Raw genomic sequence first — 25,045 nt, forward strand, 5'->3', positions numbered from 1 at the left:
TACCTGCCTGTGCTTAGAGATCAGAAAATATGAATTAAAGCGAATAATGCGAGCGGGTTTTTGGTATGGGTAGGAAGTGAGCATTTTTATAGAACTCCGGCCCACCCTTCCGCCGCATTAAGCTGGATAGTCCAGAGTGTAGAGTCCTGTATCGGGAAAAAACGGATAATTTTTTTTTAAATAAAAAAAAAGATTGCCGTCACAACTAAATAAATTACGTCCCGTAAAATACGGGTCACCTTAGTTATTTCGGTTCACACACGCCAGAGATCATTAATCAAACTTACGAAGAGAATACTAAAAAGAGAAATCAGATTTTATTATTGCGTATCATTTTTCCTTTGCCTTTTACACAACATGGCTAATGATGGATATTATAATATACACAGAGATTTGTTCTTATTGCCACAAGCTATAGTATTATTATCCAGAAAGAAATAATTTTCTTCATAAGATGTCGGTATTTATACACGTAAATAAGCTTCGCTCGCAAATAAAAATGCCAGTTTATTTGGAGAAAAAAAGACAAGACCCGATCCTCGCCCACCGCATTAGTGAACAATACCCGCACAGCACAAGCACTTAACACACTATTATTCATCACACACAGATGCATTTAGAAAACTATCCTTTCAGCATCACCTGATGAGAATTTGATGTAAGAAAATAGAAACTGTGTGTTAATTTTGTTTCTTTGCAATATTATTACCGGTTTTGTAAATTGTATAATTTTCGATTTCCCACTGTTACTTTAACTCTTTAACGTTCAAAGACAGACCGGAGAGAGCATACATGCTCAACCCATTTGACTCCCGGAGTCATCTGATGTGGTCCACGACCTCAGTTTTTAAAAATAAACTGAATTCTGTTGAACAGTGTTCCACGCTGCAAATCCACATCACTTGAATGGCCCGTGAAATATTCCCAGATCACTCGAGTCACCCGTGAAATATTCCCAGATCACTTGAGTCACCCGCGACATATTCACTGATCACTTCAGTGAACTGCGAAACAGTTCCAGAGCACTTGAGTGTTCTGTGGCACATTTTCACATCACTTAAGTGACCCACGACTTGTTTACAGATCACTCAACTGAATCGCAGAATACTCCCAGATCACTTAAGTGAGCCGCGGCTCATCCACATCCCCTTAAGTAAGCGGCCCCGAGACATTTTCAATTTTCAAATAAATGAAGTGGCCCGTACTCTCCCGAAAGTTGGTCACCCTAATGTATGGGGTCTTCAACACATGACCCTCGCAAATTTTTGCATTGGTCTGCCGACGAAAAGACTTGCATAGTTACAGAATAAATTGATTAAAATGTTGTGTATTCCATAAATTGGTGAAATAGTGATTTTAAAAGTACTTTTGGAAAACATTTCATAACTAATGAGAAATAACTTCACAATTGCCTAAAGAAATAATTTTATCATTAATGAGGGAAATGATTTCATAATGAATAGAATATTTCCAGAATTATTGAAATATTTCTAGACTTATTATTCATATTTGGTGGAAAAATAATTTCACAACTAATAAAAATTCATATTTTATGATAAACTAAGAATTGATGAAAATTCTTCATTAAATAGGGCCTCCCAATTTGACTCAAAAAGGTCTAAGTCGCCACCGAGATACCACACCATGACTTTTGTTGGCCTTCAGACTTCATGGGGATTTTCTTCTGACCCACAATGTCCGAGAAAGGTTGAAGACTCCCTGCTCAAGTGAAAAGCTTTTTTCATATTAGACAAATCTGCATGTTCAAAAAATTGCCCAAAATTTTGGCGAGTCTAATCTACAGATCACACCATCGATGAATGTTAAAGAGTTAAAGACTTTCAACAATAATGCCATAGTCTAGCTGAAATATCATCTTTAACCTTCCATAAAAAGAGTATCAAGGTATTTATGGGATATATAAACAGAAATAACAGGTAGTCGAGTGTGGAATTAAGAAAATAATTAGACAACGATCAAAGGAGTCACTTCACTATAAGTATAGTATTTGTTTTTCAGAATCATTTGGTGATAACTAATTATGCTATATAATATATAATACAAGTTCACATTGGAACTGCATTACAGCTGTTTAATGATCTCGCATGCATTTTGAGCAAATTCCAGGAAAAAGGATAAGTTTTTAATACAGTGTAATTTTTTTTTATTGGCTAGTCATGGAGGATCTTCAAAATGTCTAGAATATAAAGAATAATTTAAACACCATTTTTTGTTTTTTTGCAGCATCAAATGACATGAAACTAGTGTATTAATTGAATCATTGGTTGTTCATTGATTGATATGTATCGATCTAACATTGAGCAAAACATTTTGTTTCAAAACTTTTGAATTGTAATTAAGATTTGTTAATGAATTGGCAAAGCGTTTCAAGATATGACTGTATCTGGGCCCACAAAATGGTTTCTGTTTCCAAATCTTCTGATTTTTTGTTCAAACTCATATCAGGATGTACACCTGAAATGCACTATGTTGAACAAATGCGTTGACAATATCGCACATGTTAAATTACAGAAAAATATTTCGCAACATCTATATATAATTTGCATCTTATTGCTTTTCCGTTTTAAGCCATGCTGTTCAGATAAACCACAACAGTTCTAAGCTTGCATGCTCTGAGCGACCAAATCCTTTTCGTTCTTCATCTCCAACAACAGGGGACCAGCCTTTTTTGTGTATTGAAACTGATTGCTGGCGATAAATCAAAATACAAAAAGCAGTACTTTTAACAATTTTTTGTACCTTTCAGTTAGTGTATGGCCAAAGTAATTAAATATAAAAATCTCAGTTGCTAAGTGCTTTAATTTTAAAACTTTTCACTATATACGTTTCGCCACTTTTGGACGTCAGTGTGGTGGTTGAGTGGGCATGGTGACGAACTTGCATCACAAGGACCTGGGTTCGAATCCCACTGGTGCCACAGTGGTGGTCGTCTGAAGTTGGTATTCTGTGGTTCCCAACTTAAAGGCGCAAATATAAGCTGATCTCTCCTGTTTAAAAGTCTCACCACAGAGAGCAACAGACCTACAATGGTACAAATATTAGATTATTACAATCCACTCACAAAACTAAGTGATGTGGGTGCTACAGCACTACAGAATTTTGTAGAATAGGTTTGAGTGCCCTCAAAATTAATTTACAAATGACAATTTCTTGCATTAAGCTTAATCTGAGTACCCCCAGGTCTCAAACACTTCCAACACCTATATGTAACAACAATTTCCAAATAAAGTTGCATTTCATTTTAATGGGTGCTACGGGATAGGCTGGATAGATGTGTTGCGAGACACACACACTTTGAAAATAATGTCACATTAAAAATACTAGTTAGGACAGTAATTACTAAAGGCGTGTCTGGTAGCACCAGGCTATCTATGGTACCTATCTATTGGGCTATTTTGTAGGAGAGTCTTCACTCACATTCTAATATTCAAAATCCAATTAAGAGCTGAAAAGCAAAATTATACCTTTAGTAAAGAAGAGAAGGTAATTAACGGGAAAATCCTGAGAAAAGGAAGAAAGAAAATCTCATGTCAAACAATCTCATGAAAATATTTCTCATAAAAAAGATTTGTCCGAATAAAGAATGGGAAGGATTTAGTAATTCACAGCACAACTAGATTCATCTTATCAGAGCATGCGTCACATAGAGCAGTGTTTCCTCAACCACCAAGCCCTGAAATTAGTGAAGCCGGGCAGTGAGTGGTCCATTGTTACTCTTTTATTTCCCACTGATGATTTCTCAGTGTCTTCCAGTCACAAAGAAATCAACTGGGCTGCTAGCTTCCAAAGGTCAAGAACCAGTGACTTTTAAGCACGACAACAAGTTTTAAGTCAAGCAAGCTCAACATAACACTTTAAGGCTTATTGAGTGATACCAATATTTTAGCAGTAAGGGCCATTCAAGTATTACATATGCAGATTTTTATCGTCCCCCCCCCCACCGCAATACTGGGGTTAGAGACGTACGCAGGAGGGGGCATGGGGGGGCTTGTCTTCCCCCCCCCCCTAAGACAATCAAAAACTCATTTCGATGCAAAAAAATATATTTTTCAAAACATTAAAATGTTAAAAGAACACCTTTACACGTTGTTATAGTCAATTTCAGTGCTATTTAACTAAAACTAAACACAAAAAAAGGCTAATAACTCAAAAGATTCTCTTCAAGAAATTCATTGTGACCTCACCTAGACACAAAGCCTTTTGTGCCCCTCCAAAGGTCGATCCTGTATATGCCTCTGATTGGGATTGCCTTTAATAAAGAGCCTTTATTAAAGAGCGAAAGCTGAAAATATACATATAGTCCGACCACCACTATCTGATACTCTGTAGTGTGTGAACTTTGCTAGGAATGCACAGGGATCATTTTTCACATAACAAACTGAACAGTGAACACACTGTATTTTTAGCTAGTGTTTTAAGTTTTGAGAATTAATTGAGTGGGATATAGATTGCCGCTGCTGGTTGGTATGAATTTCAGAGCAAGCTCTTGTCTTCTTCATGGTTTCTCTGAATTCCAGAAGTATTAATCAGCCAATGTCAAGACAGTTGCCTAAAAACAACCATTTGAATAATTTGGAGTAATTACTTCCTCTATATAGCTATCGATACAATTTTATAGAATCACTGCTAATGTGTTTGGTCTTGACTGCAGCACAAGGTGGGCCCACACCACACATGGTTGAGTTTTTAAGGGGAATAGTATATAAATGCACACAAAAATATACAAATTAAAGATATTAAAAATATTTGACATCTTCATAAGTCATCAAAAAAGTCAGCAAATCCCCTTCTCTCGATGCTGATGTAATACTTGAATGGCCCCAAGCTCTGAAAGACAATCCACCAGTCTGTGGCAACATCAAAATCTATGGCTCACTCAATGAAACATCCTCTGACCCTTACATCCCAGAAGTCTATTAAGGCATAAAAATTTTCCTTTCGAACTGGCAATTTTTTTTTTCGATATTGCTGCAATTGTTTATACAGATAAGTTATTATAGCATAATGTTTGTGCATGGATATTTGGCTGGCATTATCCTTTTACAAAAAGAGCCATTGTTGGCAAGTTTTTGTCATGGACGATTATTAAATAAAGAAAAATCGTAAACAGTCGAAAGATTTGGATTAACAAGAAAAAGATTCCATATACAACATTGTTTGATTTCCTATAACAGACATATATGTTTACACATGCACACAGATAACACACATATAATGACATTATATACATCCTTAAATATTTTCCCCCATTCACTATATATTGCCATGTAATAACAGCTGACGTTTAACTTTTTGACATATCGACATAATCTATGATTATAGAAAAATCGAGCACCAGGATAGGCACTTATGATTATATATATAATATCTTTTCATGATGGAGAATATACATTAAATATTTAATATTATCAGCACCGAAATCACCAACTGCAAGACTTCCAGCTGATGTATGACTGAAAACAATGGCAAGAACACAAACTTTAAAAAATAGAATAGAACAAAAACACATCTGCTTGCAAACAACTGTCGATTTTTCCAACTATTTGGGCTCAAAATTCCAAAAATAATGTTCCAGGTTATATTCAGTGGCTAAGGCACCATGATTTTGAGCACAAAACACATACACAAATACTTTCTAGTCTGTAACAAACGGCAAAGCTCACACTCAAAGACAATCTGACGATGTAGATTTGGAACCTTTTTTTTAAACATCATCAATAGCTTTCGATTCATCTTCAATGAAGTAGGAAAAATTTGATTATGTGTGGTTATAGTTGCAAATGCCTTCGAATAGTCTTCAAGTATAGAATTCATATAAACCGTTGATTGTCAAAATGGTATTCGTAGAAAAGGATATTTGAAGCTTCACACCAGGGCCGGATTAAATGTTGATAGTAGTAAAAAAAAAATACTCATAGTATGTTTCACACCTCGTTCTAGACCACGGTTGTAAACCTAATGAATTATTGAGGAAAAATTAAATATTTCTGAACTTTTTGGTGAATAAGAAAGTGTTAAACCATTTCTACATTTTATCGAGCAGTAAACTGTTAGCCAAATTCCACATCAGTCGAGTGTCTATGAACGCAAGCTTTGTAATACGTATACCATTCATTCTTGAAAGACTTTTTTTTTTTTTTTCAAATCAAACTTTCCCAATAACTACAATCACAACAAAATGTTTAAACCTGGCTGTTATACCCAGAAATAGCCATTTTTGAAATTACATACGTTCAGCGATTGAACTGGCATTTTGATGTTCACAAATACGTACAAAGAAAGCGTTTCCATAAATATCAATTCAACATTAACCTTTCTCTTTTTCAAAATTTTTCTAATTAATTTCGACAACATCCTCATATCATACCCACAAAATTTTTAGGCAAATTATACAGATCACGTGAGCTATTTGATGCCAGCATAATTTAATAAATTTGATATTAATTCTAGGCAAGACAGACTATTCTATGGACTACTGATAGTGAAAGCTCAGCTGTAAAATCCCTGGAGAACATAGACTTCATTTTTTTGTGTCTTTCTGTTGTGGAAGCAGAGCATCAAAGAATTTGACAGGTAAAGAAGGCTAACCTGTTCATAGAACTATTGTGTGAAGCTGCAAATGATGCTCATGTTAGCAATCTGCTGAATGACGTGCATGAGACCACTACTAAACCAGACATGCACCTCATCCATATTCCTTTGTGAAACTTCTAACGAATTGGTACATGTTGAAATGTGTAATGAACCTTCTGTGAAGTTTGTTTCCGTGTAATGTTTGTTACGCGTAGTGTTGCCACCTGTCATCAATTTTTCTAACTACACATGAAGTGTATTGATTGAATAGTATACTATTGTAGGCCTGTTGCTCTCTGTGGTGAGACTTTTTCGTGCATGAGACCATGAGATGGGACAATGACGTACAGAAGTTTTTCTGCAGTGACAGCATCCACGTTTCAATAACTTTGCCTCATGTAACTCTGCCAGCAGAGGTGATCTGTTGAGTTAAATGGTGGAGTAATAATCTTTTGCCTGATAGGATCACAGAAGAAACGATTCCCAAAAAAACCTCTCAAATTCTCAACTCCTTTAGAAATTAGCATTGGGAATTGGCCTTTTCAACTAAGAACAAGAACTTACACATACTCAGAAGTAACTCAAAGGACAGTGATGTCCTAAGATATGCTACTTCAATTGCAAAATAGCTGTCCTGAAATTCCGCAGCTAAGCAGCAAACCTTAGAATATCACTGCCCTGATGCAACAACAATTTGGGAAGTTTGAAATCGCACAAGTGATTGGAACCTGGGTGCATCTGGTTTTTCCAGTTCAAGAAGTAATGTGTTTTGTGCTTCCTCTATTCTCGCTCCTTCCTTTTTTTATGTTGCACCGCCATGTCAAGAAAGATTCCAGCAAGGAATAATCAAACTTGAGACATCACTGTTCATCCTTTGGTACAGTAACCAGACATACTGTGTGCTACCACCAATACAGTAACTACACTCACCACACTATAAACGTCAGTAACTTCATAAGTGTTTTTTTTGTTTCCACTCTAAATATTTGCTCCCTAAGATATCTTAAAAGAGGCTTGAATTTTATTATTCATGTTTGATGGGGAATGAATTTTTTTTAATCTATGTGTGGTTATGAATACACTTAGATGCCACAATGTACACAGTTGACGGACATGGCAATTTCACACCTACAGAGAAATGTTTCTCCAACACATGGCTGCACAATCTCACAGTTTAAAAGGGAACAACCGCAATGCTCAAATATTCTAGGTTTAGCAATTTTGATAACCTGAATCAAAGTGTAAAATGCCTAAAAATTTTGCCTTCTTGTTTAATATACGACAGACATTCGAAAATTGAGTTTGAACACACTACATGAATACTCGCTTATAAAAGTAAACATTGAATAACAAAATTCGAACACAGCACATACAAAACATGTCCTCTAAAATCATCATGATCATAATAAAAGCAAAATATTAGGAATAATAACAATTTCTTTGGTACTGAAGAATACTTAAGAAATAAAAAATTGTTTGGGTTATTGACACTCATATATAAAGATACATTCATCGGTGCTGTAAATAATAAAATCATTAAAAATTTACGCTCATTCTTTTTACAGAAAAAAATATGAGTAAAAAAATTAGTAATAATCAAGAAAAATATATCTAGCACTAAAGGGAATTAAATCATTCATAAAAACAGGATAAACACAATACAAATAAAAAATAAATATTTTATATATACTAATACATATATCATCTCCATCGCAGGCACTGATCCGATATCTGTACACATGTTCCAGAAACACAATTCAATTTCTCATTAGCAATATACTCCAGATTCCCTCGAGTTAACTTTCAATCTTTGACATCAACAATGATCTCAGGTTCAACCCGAAAATGCAAAAAAAGGATAACAGATCTGCAAAACAAGAAAAATGGTTTGAAAAGAACAAAATTTACTTCAAATGAACCTCACAAGTATCAAATATCTTAAGATATAAAACAAACTTGGCTATTTTAAAACAATAATTTACACTCATGTCCATAAATTAAGGATAATGTCAGCTCCGGCAAATAAAGGTTCAGAAACAAAACAAACGTTACTTATTCATAAAGCCCATTTATTAAACAAAAGATAAAGAACAAAAACGATGGTGTATGTGTATGATACCATTCATAAAAACTACGATTTTTGCTCCCTGGAGCAATTGTAAAAAATATCTCCTTTACAAAAACTTACTATTACATGGTTGGTATGATGGTTAATACATTGTATGTCTCCCATGCGATGAAGTACAGTCTGTACAACGCCTTGGCATGCTGAGTATCAAATTATCGATCTGATCTTGGGGAAGATCACTCCACTCAGCAAGCAATGCTCTCTGAAGTTCCGGTACACATGTAGAAGGTGGTTGACGGGCTGCAACTCGTCGGCCAAGCATGTCCCACTCATGCTCTATCGGATTCAAGTCAGGTGAGAATGCTGGCCATTCCATACGGGTTATATCCTCAGATTCAAGGCATTCGTTTACGATATTTGCTCGGTGAGGACGGGCATTGTCATCCATAAACACAAATTCTGCGCCCATGGCACCCCTAAACAAACGTACATGTTGTTCCAGAATGATGTCCCAATAAATTTGGGCTTTCGTGGTTCCGGTTTGAATATGCAGATCTGTTCTGGAACCCAGTATAATTCCACCCCAAACGAGCAATGCTGCACCACCATAACGGTGTCGTTCAATGATGTTGTCTTGGTGGTAACGGGTACCTGGCGTTCTCCATATGAAAGTCCAACGTGAATCAGACTGCAAGCTAAACCTGGACTCATCGGAAAACATCACACAAGCCCACTGTGACGATGTCCACGTTGCATGTTCTCTACTCCAGGCTAATCGCTGCCGACAGTGAGTTGCCGTGAGCGGAACACATCTGACAGGCCTGCGAGCATATAGACCAATATCTCCCAAACGTCTGTACACGATTTGCACCTCCTGCATCTTTTTTCAGCCACCTCGTTGGGCATTCTGTCTGTTGTGGCCTTTGTATTTATATTTAAAAGGAAGTTCATTCTTAATCTATTCAATACGAACGCTGTGGTGGTCGAGTGGTTATAGTGCCGGACTCGTGATGCGAGGATCCGGGTTCGAACCCCACAGTGGTGGTCGGCTGAAGTTGGTTTTCTGTGGTTCCCAACTTCAAGGAGCAAATGCGAGCCGATCTCCCCGTTAAAAAGTCTCGCCACAGAGAGCAACAGTTCTACAACGGTAAATCATTCAACCATAACACTTCACTCATAGTTAGTAAAACTGGGGGCAGATGACAGCACTACACATAACAAGCATTACACAGAAACAAACTTTACATCAGGTTGCACTACACGTACACGCACATTCCCGCATGTACCGATTCGTTGGGGGGGTTCCGCGGGGGGGGGGGTGCATGTGTGGTGTAGCAGTAGTAGGTAGGGGCTCGGGGATCCATGATGTTCTTAAGTCAGCCACCTCGTTGGGCAATTTGCCTGTTGTGGCGTTGTATTTGTATTTGTATTTGAAATTTGATTGGTTCAATCCTACAACACCATTTTTTTAATTTGGTCAAACTCTCTTTCTATTAACCAAAAAATATTTAAAATTATGAGAGAGGTTAAAAGATGAAATATGAAAGTATACGGATATTACAAAGACATAGATTTTTGTTTTGAGATAAAGTTATTATTGGGTCATTCCATGTCAAATCACCCAGCCATGACACCCATAGTCTCAGATTTCAATGATTTTTATTTTATTTGTTGCATTTACCATCCTTATTAACTGTGTGAAATATTATTTGCATATCTCTAAAACTTTTTGAGAAAAAAAAATGTTGAAATTTATCAAAAACTGATGCAGATGACTTTTCCGAGGCTCAATTTTTAAGCGGCATTGTTTGAGAAAATAAATCATAACTTTTTCAATTTTCAATATATTCAAGCGAAATTTTCACTAAAGTGTTCACAAAATCATACAGAATACGAATAAAAATAATTCATACACTTACATTTGAAATTTACATGCAAAAAAATTATGTAAACTTTGTTTTTGTGGAATTTTTCGTTAGAAAAAATACAATTTTTCAAACATATTTTTAGACCAGAGGCACAGCAGTTACCAAAACAACTTTTATTTTAAATTTCTCCTAAATATATGAAGTAAAATACTGGAGAAAAAAAATAATGGTTTTTTGACCGTTAATATGTTTATTCTGGCTCGCAACGCAAAATTCATCGAAATAAGACTGGATCGTTCCGATTTCAAATCATTCAACTAGATACTGAAATGCAACCCATCATCCCGGATTCCAATTATTATTTTTTATTAATTGCTTCTACCATGCTTGTTGACTATGCAAAGTTTCATGTACATATCTCAATAACTTTTTGAGAAAAAAAAATGTTTTCTAACCTCACGAATGACGTCTCTTAGGCTAACCCCATTCAAGCAATATTATTTGTGAAAATATATCATAACTTTGCAGATTTTCAATATATTCAAATGAAATTTCCACTAAAATGCTCACAAAAAAATGCAGATTATGAATAGACAAAATGTAAACCTTAGAGGAAAAAAGTCATTTAAATTTAATTTTTTAATTTTTTTTATTTTTAACACAATTTTTTAAACACTTTTTTTTGGATGCACAGCATGAATTTTCAATTTTTTTTTTAAATTTAATCCTATTAATATATTAAGAAGACTGTAGAAAAGTAAACATTATTTTGACAGTTAATACATTTGAGTAGCAAAACACAATGTACTTATATGCCTACATTAATTATATTTGTACATTTTGACTTAATATGATTCATGCTTAGTAAAAAGAAATTTATATTTTATTTTTCATGTACGCTTATACATTTATTACAGTATTCACTAAATTAAGTTTCATGAGTAGTTAATGCAATAATTCAAAACAATTAATAAATTTTAAAATTCTAGGATTAAATGAATTCATGAAATAATTAGAAATGTTAATGTAATGTGTCAAATGAGAGTTGGTGAAAAAAAAAGGTTTTGGGTGAATAAAATAATTTTTCAATTTAAACCTTCATGTTCAGATTCTTAGAAGTGTTCAAATTCCAAATAATTAATTTCACTTTTAATTGATGTATAAATATTTCTTATGATGCAACAAAGATGAACTTTTGCAATCTGATATATTTTTGCATAAAGAATTATTTTGTATTTGATAAACCCAGATAATATTAATCATATATATAGATGTATTTTTGAAGTTTTTCAACATGCTTAATTATAAAGTTATTTTACCACAACAGTGTTAATTTTTTTTAATTACTTTGATTTTTTACAGCATATATTTTAATAAACATATATTTAATGTATATGATAAATATGAAATGGTTATACTTGTGTGAAAAAAATCTACATTATAATATTTAACACAAGTCTATATATATTTTTCCCAAGAAATAATTTAAAATTGCTGATAAAAAGCCAGAATATGAGGCATTAAATCACAAAGAATGAAATAATTATCAGCTACAACCTAATTGCTGTAGCTGAGGCAGATGGAAGAGAGTAGAATTGAAAACCTAATGTATGTAATGCCTGGTGGTGATGTATAAGATGTGATGTTTCTTGTTGTGATGACGATTGTAAAAAATAATAGCTTCTGTGAAGATATAAACTATGGCACAATGGTTTTTGTCCTTTAGAGGGCAGCTGGTGTCTTATTTAATTATAAGACTTTATCATCCCAGCAGGTGATAGAGTAATTGCTGCTGCTTCATTGGGAAGACTAAAACAAAAGTGTTAGAACTAAACTGCCTGCCCCCACCCCCCTGGATCAAATGATGCAAGTCTCAATTATGATCTTGCTGAAGACAGAAAATGTGCTCCATAAAGTAGCCTACTCCAGGGTTAGCAAATTTTTCTTATAACACAATTTCCATTTGAGCTAAATATTTTATATGATCATTTTGGAATTCAAAGTAAAATGTCAGAAAAGACACTGAAATTTATAGTGTTGGGAAAAAAACTGGATCTGACTGTCATAAAAAGTGTTATGCAAAAGTGTAAAATCTGTTACCCATTACATCATTGGACCCATCAGACATCAATATTGAGGAGTGGAGCAAGTTCTGAACATTTATCTACTGTGTGTCATAGAGCTTTTTTCTCAAAGTATGAAATGTATCCGAAAGCAGGCTTTAATCCTTTAAAATGTCATAAGAAAAAATAAAAAAAGGTTTAAGGATAGTAAACTTGTATTTTTCATGTATAAATGAAATAAATGGTTGTACAAAATCAATTCCAGGACTAAAAATATGCCATGCCTGTAGGAACAGTGAATATAAACAACAATAAATTAGGTGAAGAAACTGAATACTGTGAAGAGATGAACAGTGATAGTAATGTAGAGAAGTAACTTGAAAAAAGGCCAATTATTAAACAAGAAGCACTTGAAGAAATAAATTCATCTCTACAGAACATAGAAGAGTCACCAATTAAACTTCATAGAGTAGCTCCACAGTGCCAGTCAAACAATGCCAAAAGAAAAGTTGAATCTGCTTGCAACACATTAAAATCAAATGTTTGTAAAGTTTTAGAAGAATTACCAGAAAATGAATCTCAAAGCACACTTAATGAAGATATTAAACAGAAAGCCAATATGATTATTTTGATAAAGTTAATTAGAAATAAGACTCAATTTAACCATCACAACAAGGGGAAAACTGCAATTTTTAACTCTGGCCCTTGCTTTAAGAAAGGGGAACAAGGAAAAAAAATCTGAAGAGTTCAATGCCACTGAATATGCTGTGCAGGAGAGCTTTTGTAAATGAAAAAGCAAAGGGGAGCCATTGTGTTTTTATTATAAAAAGAATCAAAAATTAAATTTCACCGATTTTTTTGCAATCTAATTTTTTAATGCAAAGGTTTAAATTTTCTTTCCTAGTCATAATCTACATTTTTTGTGAGCGTTTTAGTGGAAATTTCATTTGAATATATCGAAAATCTGCAAAGTTATGATATATTTTCACAAATAATATTGCTTGAATGGGGTTAGCCTAAGAGACGTCATTCGTGAGGTTAGAAAACATTTTTTTTTCTCAAAAAGTTATTGAGATATGTACATGAAACTTTGCATGGTCAACAAGCATGGTAGAAGCAATTAATACATAATTGCAAGTTTACATAATTTTTTTGCATGTAAATTTCAAATGTAAGTGTATGAATTATTTTTATTCGTATTCTGTATGCTTTTGTGAACACTTTAGTGAAAATTTCACATGAATATATTGAAAATTGAAAAAGTTATGATTTATTTTCTCAAACAATGCCGCTTAAAAATTGAGTCTCGGAAAAGTCATCTGCATCAGTTTTTGATAAATTTCAACATTTTTTTTCTCAAAAAGTTTTAGAGATATGCAAATAATATTTCACACAGTTAATAAGGATGGTAAATGCAACAAATAAAAAAAAAATCATTGAAATCTGAGACTATGGGTGTCATTTTGGCATTTTGCATGGGTGATTTGAAATGGAATGACCCTATTTTAAAATTTGAAAAATAGACTTGGGGGGGGGGGGGTAGACAGCCAGCCTATTTTATTTCTTTAAGAAATGAAAATTTGCTCAAGAAATTAAAAAAATCTATTGATGGAAATATTACAGATAGTGGCAACTTGTCACAGAAACAGGAATATAAAGAAAGTGACAAAAAAAATATATATATGCTGTACAAATGTATTAAATGTAAATTGTTGGGGACACAATTTAGGTCAATTCTGTGGGAATCACCCATAATAATTACCAAGAAGATACTGTCGGATCACTGCCATTTTTATTATTGCCATCTCCATTAACAACAAAACATACTCTGTATGTGTTTTCTACCAGATATTTCAGAAAGTACTCCATAACTTAAAAGTTACATAATTTGGAAACAGTGACAGATACAAAGATGAAGCAAGTAGTAGGTTTGATGGGCTAACCTGGAATTTCAAAATAAAAAACACACTGGTTTGCAAAATTAGTTTCAATTTTAACTAATAGAAGGAATCACAGTCAAATTCTTTCGGTGGGGGGGCATTTGAAAAACCATTGTTTACAGTAAGAGTCCTCAAGCGCTGTATCAGCTTGAACTGTTAATTTGTGAGACGTATGCATCCATAGCAGTAGAGAAATTGCAAGAGGTGGCTTTAAATTCCACCCTTTCTTGTGTTATGTTACTGCTAGGCATGGCGAACATTTCAAATAGATTTTGATGTACTTGAATGTTCAGGAAGGACAATTCTACTGTTTAATAGATGCACTGAAACTGTGGTGCCATCTATTAGCCAAAATTATCAGTATATTAAAAATTTTCTAAAGTGGGAAAATAGCACTCTTTGGGGTGATGCAACAGACATCGTTTATTATTTGCATATGACAGTTCTCGTCGTCATCATTAACATCTTTATTTTTTATAGGGATTCGAATTTCTGACTTCCATGATAATTTCTTCATCACCAAGGAAACCAATATAAACAGACTTTTGGATAACAGAGGTTCTACTGAATACCAGAGTCATCATACACGTGTTGTTCTTCCAATACTAGCCATAAACATTGCTTATTACTTGCAAAAATGTTGAAGACTGCCGATCTATACTAATCCTAGAGATTTTTACCATTTTTTTAAAACAATTTTTTCTAAGGCTGGAACAATTAATCAAGTCAGTTAACTGCATTTAAAATTATGTTTAATTGCATTTATTGACTCGATAAATCTGATTAAAATTTGTATAAAAAGTTTGTAATTTAACTTGATTTGTTTGATGAAACCAATAAGAGATGTCTTAAATTATGTTCCTATATACCATAACATTTTGGATATAAGTGACCATATTAAAATATATCTAGATAAATATTTTGATCAAAACATTTTTTTGGCATGGGGAAAATACAAGTTGATTCAATGAAAACTGATTATTTCAGTTTCAAATTGAGTTTTAATGAGATTTTTAATAGACAAGACCGAAATGTAATTCATGGTCAGTAGCCTACCTGTCCATGGCCGCTTCCTTATAAATGAGCAATGAAAAAAACAAGTTTTTGCAAGTTTTTTTTTCAAATCTATTAAGAGTTGATAGTTCTCTTTGTTTATGCTTTGGTATAACCTTATAATCTTTATACATCTAGTATAAATGCGTTTTCAGATCAATCAGTTTTTCTGTTCATGAGTGACACTATTGGGTCAAAAACATTTGTAAATACAGTAGCAAAGGCTACTGTATTAAAATGCTATAAGAGAGTGCACGGTTGAAAATTAATTTATTGCATGAATCACAGCAATCTAAAACTGATAAGACAGTTAAAAAATTTGCTCCTGGGCTGACAGGGTGAACAAGACAAATAACCTTTGATCTTTACTGAATAGGTGAAGGATGTGTAAATTCTGGTTTTGTGGATACTTTCTTCCCTTTTTTGCACACATCGATTTGGTAGAATAACAGTGAGGGAGTAAAAGAAATGAGGAAAGAATGTGTACATTACTTGCTTTAAAGCAAGAATAGATCCCTGATAATACGGATCAAGGAATTGATCAGATGATCTGGTATTTCAATAGTTCTGCATAAAGATATGGTAAACCTTGATATGCATATCATTGTGTAAAGGGACTGTCATTACATAGAGAAGCAACATCATCATCATGTGTCATCATATTTAGGCTGCTGCTACCTCCACAAAACATGCTTTTAAGAATTTCTTTGCTGCAAAAGATTTCAATTGATTGGTTGAGAAAACATTCACATTTGGATGTATTACCCTATAAAGAGGTTTATTACAATACACTATTGTATATCACACAAAAAATAAATATACCAAACACTTTCTGTAATCAAGTGGCACCAAATAACATTGTTAGACATCCTCAGAAGAACTAAAATATGTGACCAGTTTAAAAATATATTGAAGGATATTTTTCGCGCAAAATATAAAAAATTATATCAGTGGTTTTAAAATCTAGTAAAAAAAATTAGAGGAGTTTATCGTAACAGAAAATATTGTTGTATCGAGGAGTTTAACATAGGACTATGGGCGATTCCTAACAAGATTTGCAAAAATGCAATTGTAGAGGGATTTATCTTTATATCGAGTATTGTTGTAGTGAGGTTTCACTGAATATACATTTGATTTTTTTTTTGTGACATTAAAACCGTTTTGACATCCCCTCCCGAAATGTTTTTTTCCCGTCATAAAACACATTTCTGTTTGGCAATCACCTCCACAGACAGCCACTTTTTTACAGAATGCCAAGTGACCATCTTAAAGGAGTTTCACTGTATTTTTTAAAAAATTCGAAAGTTAAAACAATGAAATCAAATGGTTAGAGAGTACATTGAACATTGAAGGACCGGACACACCCCGCTTCCCATCTCAGAGAGATATCGAAGCTTTCCAGGGGGATGGGTGTATCCGGAAATTTATTAATTTATGTGAAATGGTTAGTACAACATAGTATCTTTGTATGTATTAAATAAGAATACTTACAGAATATTTTGTTGATTTAGGTTCCATTTGGTGCCCAAAAAACACAACTGGATTCACTTTTCCCGACTGGGATACAATACAACTACTAGGAGAGTAAGTGGAAGGAAAGATTATACATCGTACAATGTAATTTTGGCACTTCCTTGACAAATGTTGTCAAAAATTGTTCTGTGAAGTGATTATACGTTTGAAAAAAAAGAAGAAACTCCCTATCGGAGAATACTTGCTAGAAGAAAAAGAAGGCACTGACAATCACATGTCCTTTCGAAACACAAGTCCTGCGATTTAGAACAAGACTGCTGTATCGAGAACACTTTGAGCTGTGTTCAACAAATGAAACGAGGACGGGAATTAAAAACAACTCTCCGCTAATACAGTTGGACGTTAAACTGAGAGAGATGATGATGCTGCTATAATTTCGTGTCACCGAGCTGATGACGATCATCCCAGTTGCTTTCAAAATTGTAATTTTGCTGGCTCCTGGGTCTACGATTGTCCATGGCTTCAGGTGCCAAGGTATCTGTGTCACCTGGACTGCGATATGAACTGTTAGAAAGCTCGGCAGAGTTTTCACCCCAGTAGAGATATGGATTGCTGCTCTGTTTCTCTGCCTGCATCAGGCGGTGAGCTGCTCTATCGAGTTCTTCTGGTGTCATATTTATTGCTTCTGCGAGTTCTCTCTGAGTAGCTCGTACGAACTCCGGATCACAGTATTTGCCAAGCCCCTGTTCTTGAAGGACCTGCAAATAATGGCAATAACAAAAAATCACATGAGACAAGGAAGGCTCCTTCAATATTCGATCTGTACATCATATTGTAAACTTCACATCTTACCCTTCCGACTAGGTTTTCAGCACTGCCCACAACTTTTTCGTACATATCTGTTTTGCCTAAATGGTTCATCACTTCGGATCCAGAAATATTTGGAGAGCCTGTGTTGGGCCCTAAAATGCAAATAATTGTACAAAAATTAAGAAAATCCTCAATCAAGAGCCATCACCAAAGAAATAAACAATCATCACGAAAATAAAAGAGGATTTCTCAAACATAAATGGCTCAACACATAGGGAAGTGATAAATAATTAGCCTGCAGAACAACTATGTAGGAGTAAAGACTCTTTGCCAGATATTGATGCAAATGACAAACCAACAATAGGAGCAAATAACAAGTCATGAATTCCAAATATGTTTCAACACATAATGTGTGCTTTCTTCAGAGGCTATATGGGACGGACAGCGAATAATCTGCAAAACAAATATGGGCGATAGACGAGCCCAAATGGTACATAAAACACCTCACCAACTCTATCCCATCTCTGTTTCCAAGTTATGGAGGAAAATTGATTATAGAAGAAAAATGTGTCAGCAGTTTCTGAAAGACCTAGATGCAAACTGAGCACATATTTAAAAAGAGCAGAAAAAAAATTCCTATAAGGTGCCGCTATTTCCATCAGAATATCTGGATTTAATGGCAAGCTACAAGTGGTAAAAGATTGGCAAAGTTCAAAATTGAAATGTTGCCAAAATTTTTAATCACCAATTCTGCAAACATTCTTCTAGCTACAATCAGGCAAATTCACCAAAAAGTTGTCTATTGCATCAGTTTTTGAAAGAGTTAACAATAAACCATATCTGTGTTCTAGTTCAAAAGTAGCAGTGTTTGGTGAAGTAGCAGCTATCGGCTCTAAAATAACGATGATGGAATTCATGGTTGAGATTTGATCCAGATCAGCACTAGAGACCAATCGATTCAATGTCTTAATGCATAAAATCCATGGTCAAGGCCAAAGATGACCACAGTACAATGTATTCAATATGTATGTATTATAATATCAGCACACACACACACACACACACATTTCCTTATACTATCCTACCAAATACACAGGTAGTTTTGCGTTTGCAGAAATGTCCTTTTTCTCTATCTGCATTGCGAAGATTGAACAATTCTGGGTTTATAAATAACGAGGAAAGACAAAGCAGGAATCTGATCAAGTTGATGTAAATTTGCATGGAAATATTCATGAAACAATCCGTTTTAAGTCAGATGTTCTAATTTTTTGAGCAACTTTCAGGGGGGTTCGAATATTTTTAAACAAAGATGAAAAAGTAATTTGACAACTTAAGAAACATTCAATCTACTTTATGCACGTTTTCTGCCACCGATATGCTCAAAAAGAACTTCATAGAAGATAAAAATACAAATTACAACAGTATGCTTAATTTGGAGTAACAACAGTATCCTTAATTGCTTGAGTATTACATGAAGTGCTCTCATAAATTTCTGGGGGAAAGGTGGGCATTCTAATTTTTTGAAAAGGACATGTAGATGAAATTCACTCTTTTGTTGCAGGTAATATTTACAGTACAAATACTGTTGATGATAAAGGAAGTGTGCTGCTTATTAAGCTGATCACATTACCATTACAAAATTGTATCAAGTCTTTTGCCTCTATGATGCTCTTTGACAATTTACCTGCATGTCCTACAACTTTTCTCTACTGAGCTGAAACTGTCCGGGCACTGACCAAAATGTATTTGAAAAATGCCTGGACCAGCATGTTTGCTACCGGATTGTGACTTTGAGTATAATGCCAGTTTGGTACCAATTTTAAGCTGTATTCATGTAAAAAAAACTCACTGTAAGGAAAAATTCTGGTTTAAAATAAAAGTGTAATGTATTCTGTCCAATCCAACACGTAAAAACCTCTCAAATCAAATCCTTACCATGGTAAGAGGCTCTGTGAACGTAGTTAGATCCATCCTCAGTAAGGAAGTATTTTGGCGGAGGTGGAGGTTGTTGAGGACTGTGGCTGTTAGGTGTCAGCCCGGCAACGGCCATCGCAGGAAAAGGAACAAACCTGAGAGAAGCGGCGATACAACTCATTATATTGGTATCACTCCCGTGGCGAGTAGATGAAGGAGAGCCATTCTGCTGCTGTTGCTGACTCTGGGAACTCCTACTATCTTGTTTCGTGAGGAAAGGGAGTCGAAACGAGGCACGACTTTTGTGAGACGAAGGTGAGGGGGGTTGCTGGGGTGATCTGCTCTCGAGGTCGTCTGAATCTTCCAGAGAGAGGCAACTGGAATATAAAAAGGGGGGAAAAATAGGAAAGGGCTAAAAAGCATGGCTTTGAATAAGATTAGTTGGAGCGATGAAGTTAGATTGAACAGGAAAGAAAGAGGTAAAAATAAATCACCATGCGATGTCATGCAAAAAAAACCTAAAGATTTGCATTTCAAAATAGTTAGACTACACACCAATCATATCCACCTTCATAGAAGAAACCTATGAATATATGCATTTTATGTTGGTCAACTTGTACAAAGGATTTTTTTTCTTAAGAATGGAGGATAAACCTCTCAGAGAGATGTTACCACTACTAAACCACACATGCACCTCATCTGTATTCCTCTGCGGAACTTCTAACAAATTGGTACATGTTGGAATGTGTATGTATGTGTTGCGAACCTGATGTGAAGTTTGTTCCTCTGTAATGCTTCCTTCTGCCATCAATTTTTCTAACTGAGGGTGAAATGTAATGATTGTATCTACAGCAGACTAGACAAAGATCTATAGCCGATTCACAATATAGACCCGTGTCATTTAAAATAGATGTACGAATGACAAAGACTAATATAGATCTTTGTTGCCATGACATTGATTGATATAGAATTGTGCATGATGACATCGACCAGTTATAAATCCATGAATGCGTATAAGCGTTAACATTTAACATTCATAACATATTTGAATCATTTCAGTAACTGATATCATTTCAATAATTATCATTAAATTAATGAGAAACCTCTTATAATTTACCGTTTTTACTACTAAGAACTTATTCACCTTAGCTTTAATTGCGACTTTATACATAATTTTAAATTAGAGAAATTTGCTTTGTTTGTGTCGTATATATACACGTGCGGGTGAGCATTTTTTCTCAAATTTACGTATTATAATTCTTTTTCACGTTTGATGTTTTGTTTTTCTTCATTATAGTTATACATCATACATTGAGAATTTTGACTTTTTTGTGTTGTGTGTTTTATTTATTTTGTATATTTTATTCTATTAGCATAAGTTAACAATTTTATTAAATAATTAATATGTTACACACACAATACATTGATTATAATGCATTAATAACTTTTGTCTTGATGTTTTATAGTTTATTAGTATATTTCTTGTAATTCCTTAATTATAATTTTTTCAATCATTTGTGCAGGCATCGTCTGCCTCTATCTGGATGATAAATATGTCTTACATTTTTTTTCTTTTGCAATCTTTGTGTATACATGAAAATGAATAAATTTGATCAGAGATAAAAGTTAAAAACTTGTAAACTCATATTATACTAGCATTATGTAGCCAGTGATGTAGTGTAGTGTGTGTTGATAAGTTGTGAGGTCAAAGATGGAAAGTGTTCAACACGGACAATTTACTTTAAGCTTTTCTCCAAGTGCATTGCGACCATAGGTTCCATTGTAAATATTGTTGATGTGGATGAGTACTAGCATCCCTCTAATTTTTTCTAAACAGTTTATGGTAATGTATACCCCCTGTATATGATAAATGTAAATTTTATTCAATGAGGTTTTCCTAATATAAAATTTCTATATCAACTTTCTCAATTTTTATCATGGCATAGACATTCATTTCACTTTCATGAATGATGTATGTACAACGAAAATCGTCAAGATAAGCAAATAGAATTTACCTACACAAGAAACATTTAAATTTGCAAAGAAGGATTCGAAGTTCATGCAAAACTGGATTAACCCCAGGAAGTAATACAATAACCAGCAGTAAAAAGTAGAATTTAAAAGAAAAAAATAAGGGAAGGTTTAGAGATGCGAAAACATACTCAACACCATGATAGCTCTCGGCCTGAAGATCAGATTTCCTATGGAGACTGGCGGTATTTGATCGATTAGTTAGGGCAGAGGCACTTCTATGGTGACGTCGTAATCTCAGAGGGAGCTCCTCCTCATTGTACGAATCTGACAACTCGTCATCCTCACATGCTGAGTCTGGGGTACAGACTGACATGTGAGGGATCGGAAGAGGTATCCTTAAGCGATATGGCGAGCAGTAAGGGTAGGATGACTGGGAAGGAGAACCCCTTGATTTTGGCATGCTATCGATTGATTGACAGCTGTACAAGATGCATGGGATAAAACAAAATTAATTTTTCTCTACAGGCAAGCAATATTTAGTTGTATTAAAACACACTTCATGCTGTTTTTAAAAAACACAAACTTGTAATTTACATGTTAAAAACATCTCTAGAAACAAAACACAATGTCAATAATTCCCTCTTGACCACATATTAATTTATCTTAATATACTTGCAGGAAACCAAATTCCCATTAAAGTGCCACTGAATCAAGGATGCAAAAAACTAGGTAACAATTCGGTCACCTCTAGCTTTGTTTACATTAATTATGTATGGATTCGACCAGTGTGCATGCGGAAATGTGCAAGCAATAGTATCAGTTGTAAAACCGCAGCTGATTATAATTCAGGTTGGTCTAATCCATGTTAGATGTACATGTACCACCCCCTCCCCCACCTCCTAACACTGTACAAAATATGCATGAACAAGAAAAAGTTCAGGTAGGCTTCTAGGTAGCCAATTCATTACAGAGAAGTCCATAAAATGTCCCCGCAACCAGGTAGTAGATAACAGGGACCTCTGAGCAGTGTGGCCTTAAGGAGTGTGCTAACAGAGCCTATGCCCAGGGCTCAGAGTTAAGGGAAATCTCTTGTAAACCACTGGTGATTTTTTTTTCATTTGTTCTGAAGTATTTCTGAAGATATTGAATAAAATATGAATATTCCATTTTTGTTTTGATATCAACATTTCTATAGTCTGTATCTACCACAAGAAACTATTTTCTACAGCAGCTGAGAAAATGCCCAAAAATATTTGGGTTCTCTGAGTAAAGTTCTAATTTTTTATTTACAATGCAAGGACCTGTTTTTTCTAGTTTTTTGTTTGTGCATGGCATGGCACTAACAATGTCATATACAAAAATGGTTTGTTTAGTACATGCTGAAAGCCATGGCCCCCACAAGGGGTGGGCTGACAAGGCTCCAGCCCCGGGGCCAGGAAGGATTTTAATCATTATTTTGTTTTTCACGCTATAAATTCATCATAAAGGGGGCCCGTAAAAGATCCCAGCCTAGGGGCCCTGCTTCAGGATGTGGGGACCATGCTGAAAGCCTATGAAAAGGAATTGTCCTAATAATTCGCCTCACACCCATCGGAATGGATGAGAGACATAAATAGATGTAGGTGATGTGACAGCAGCTTCATGCAGCTGCCTTCAATACATTCCCCTTAATGCAACAAGGTGCACTAAAAGTAATTGGTACAAGTACCGAAAGGTCTAAATATTGCTTAGATGAAGCACCAAAAGCCATTATAGAGCCACCATCACTTTGCACATTTCCAACCTGGCATGCAAGAGGATGAATGACCTCATGCAGATGGCATCTAAACCATAAACTTCACACATTCTGCTAGTTAAAAAGACTGATTCATGAAAAAATACTTCATTGTATATTAACAGCAGCCTATAGAATTCAAAAACAATTTCTCATCCTTAATTTTATAGCACTTCAACTGCGGTAACTGATCAAAATAACCAAGAATATAACAGCAACCACTTTTGCCATAACTTTTAATAGGCTCAAACATGTGAGCATCTTCCCTACAGCACTTCAGCATGAACAAAAAAAAAAAAACTACTGAAAAGAATAACAGAAATGAACTATGAAAAAAAAAACCCCTTCCTAACTGAAATGAACAAATTAAAACTCTGCAATGCTACTTTTTAGTAAAATTTCAAAAACATTTTTGAATAATGTATTCAACATTTCAAAAGTTAACTATCAATACAAAATATTTCGCTTTCCCAACTAATAAACAATCTTTGTCAAAATAATGCAATTAGTGTTTAAAAAAATTAACAAACATTATTTATTAATGATGCTGAAAACTTGAAACAATTTTTAAATGCATAAATTAATGCAATATAAGTTGATAGCATTCCACAATGACATTCATACCGTCATATCAAACAAGGAATAAATATACGTCCAAACTTTATTATACAAATATTGAATTAAGGATATATATATATTTGGTTTCACAACACTGATAATTTCTAAAAAAATTCAATTATTATTAACAAGAGAGAAATGTTTCCTTGGCTTAAAAAACCACAAAGAAAGAGACCCTCTAAATATCAATGCTGAAACGAACTTTGGGAAGAAAAGTTTGTTAGTCTCCACCAGGAATTGAACCCTGTGGTTCTGTGGCAATCCAGATATAAATCCATTAACTAATACATCACAGAGACAATCATTTCTTCACTCGTAACACACACACAATAATGTGATGTACTGCAAAGAGACGTAGCAGCCTCCATTAACCCAGCAATAAGCTCCTAATTAACTTAGCATTAAGGCATTAATATGCAGAAAGTCTCTTTCTATGATTATAAACCGGGTTTATTTCTGAATAAAGACTTTTTGAGCTGTTTGGCTGCCTGTGTTATACAGATTAGTGCTGCTATTTTTAGAAATGAAACTCGACAAGGTTTTCCAAATCTGAGGTTCAAAAGCAAATAAGATTCACATTTAAAAGACAACACAAAAGCATTTATTGATATTGATTTATTCAGACACATTGCTGATTTTTCACTTCTGATTCCGCAGAAACCTACTAAACAGACATGAACACCTGATATCTGGGTTTGGCTTCCACACAATAACTGATAATGCCAAATTGACGCCAAAAAAACAAGGTTTGTTGTAATGCTTTAGCAATGATGCCATTTGTCTATTAAATAATAGCAAAACAACCCAAGAAGCCTTTATTCAGTGAATGATTGCAGCGAAATGTTTCCTTTGATAAAATTAATATCATATCTGAAGCTTATGTATTTATGAAGACA

The 25,045-nt window shown here is 34.4% G+C and overlaps 1 protein-coding gene across 4 annotated transcripts in view; it reads right to left on the reverse strand.

Moving 5' to 3' along the window:
• Positions 1-295: 295 nt before the first annotated feature.
• Positions 296-25,045, reverse strand: part of LOC149065862 (muscle calcium channel subunit alpha-1-like) — a 140,003-nt gene continuing 115,253 nt past the window's right edge. The window contains exons 43-47 of one of the 4 annotated variants that reach the window (XM_089253398.1): positions 21,946-22,236; positions 19,805-20,160; positions 17,912-18,021; positions 17,078-17,817; positions 296-8,461 (exon numbers count right to left, since the gene is read on the reverse strand). In XM_089253398.1, the coding sequence (XP_089109524.1) occupies positions 17,488-17,817; positions 17,912-18,021; positions 19,805-20,160; positions 21,946-22,236 (1,087 nt within the window). In that variant the 3' untranslated portion in view covers positions 296-8,461; positions 17,078-17,487. Of the gene's footprint in view, positions 8,462-17,077; positions 17,818-17,911; positions 18,022-19,804; positions 20,209-21,945; positions 22,237-25,045 lie in introns of those variants that run through there. The other 3 variants (XM_089253400.1, XM_089253399.1, XM_089253401.1) reach the window with 3 other exon arrangements.

Source organism: Pholcus phalangioides, unplaced genomic scaffold, assembly GCF_987345545.1.
Source record: "Pholcus phalangioides strain wild (caught in Gottingen) unplaced genomic scaffold, Ppha-v1.0 ptg000037l_1, whole genome shotgun sequence".
Classification (NCBI taxonomy): Eukaryota; Metazoa; Arthropoda; class Arachnida; order Araneae; family Pholcidae; genus Pholcus; species Pholcus phalangioides.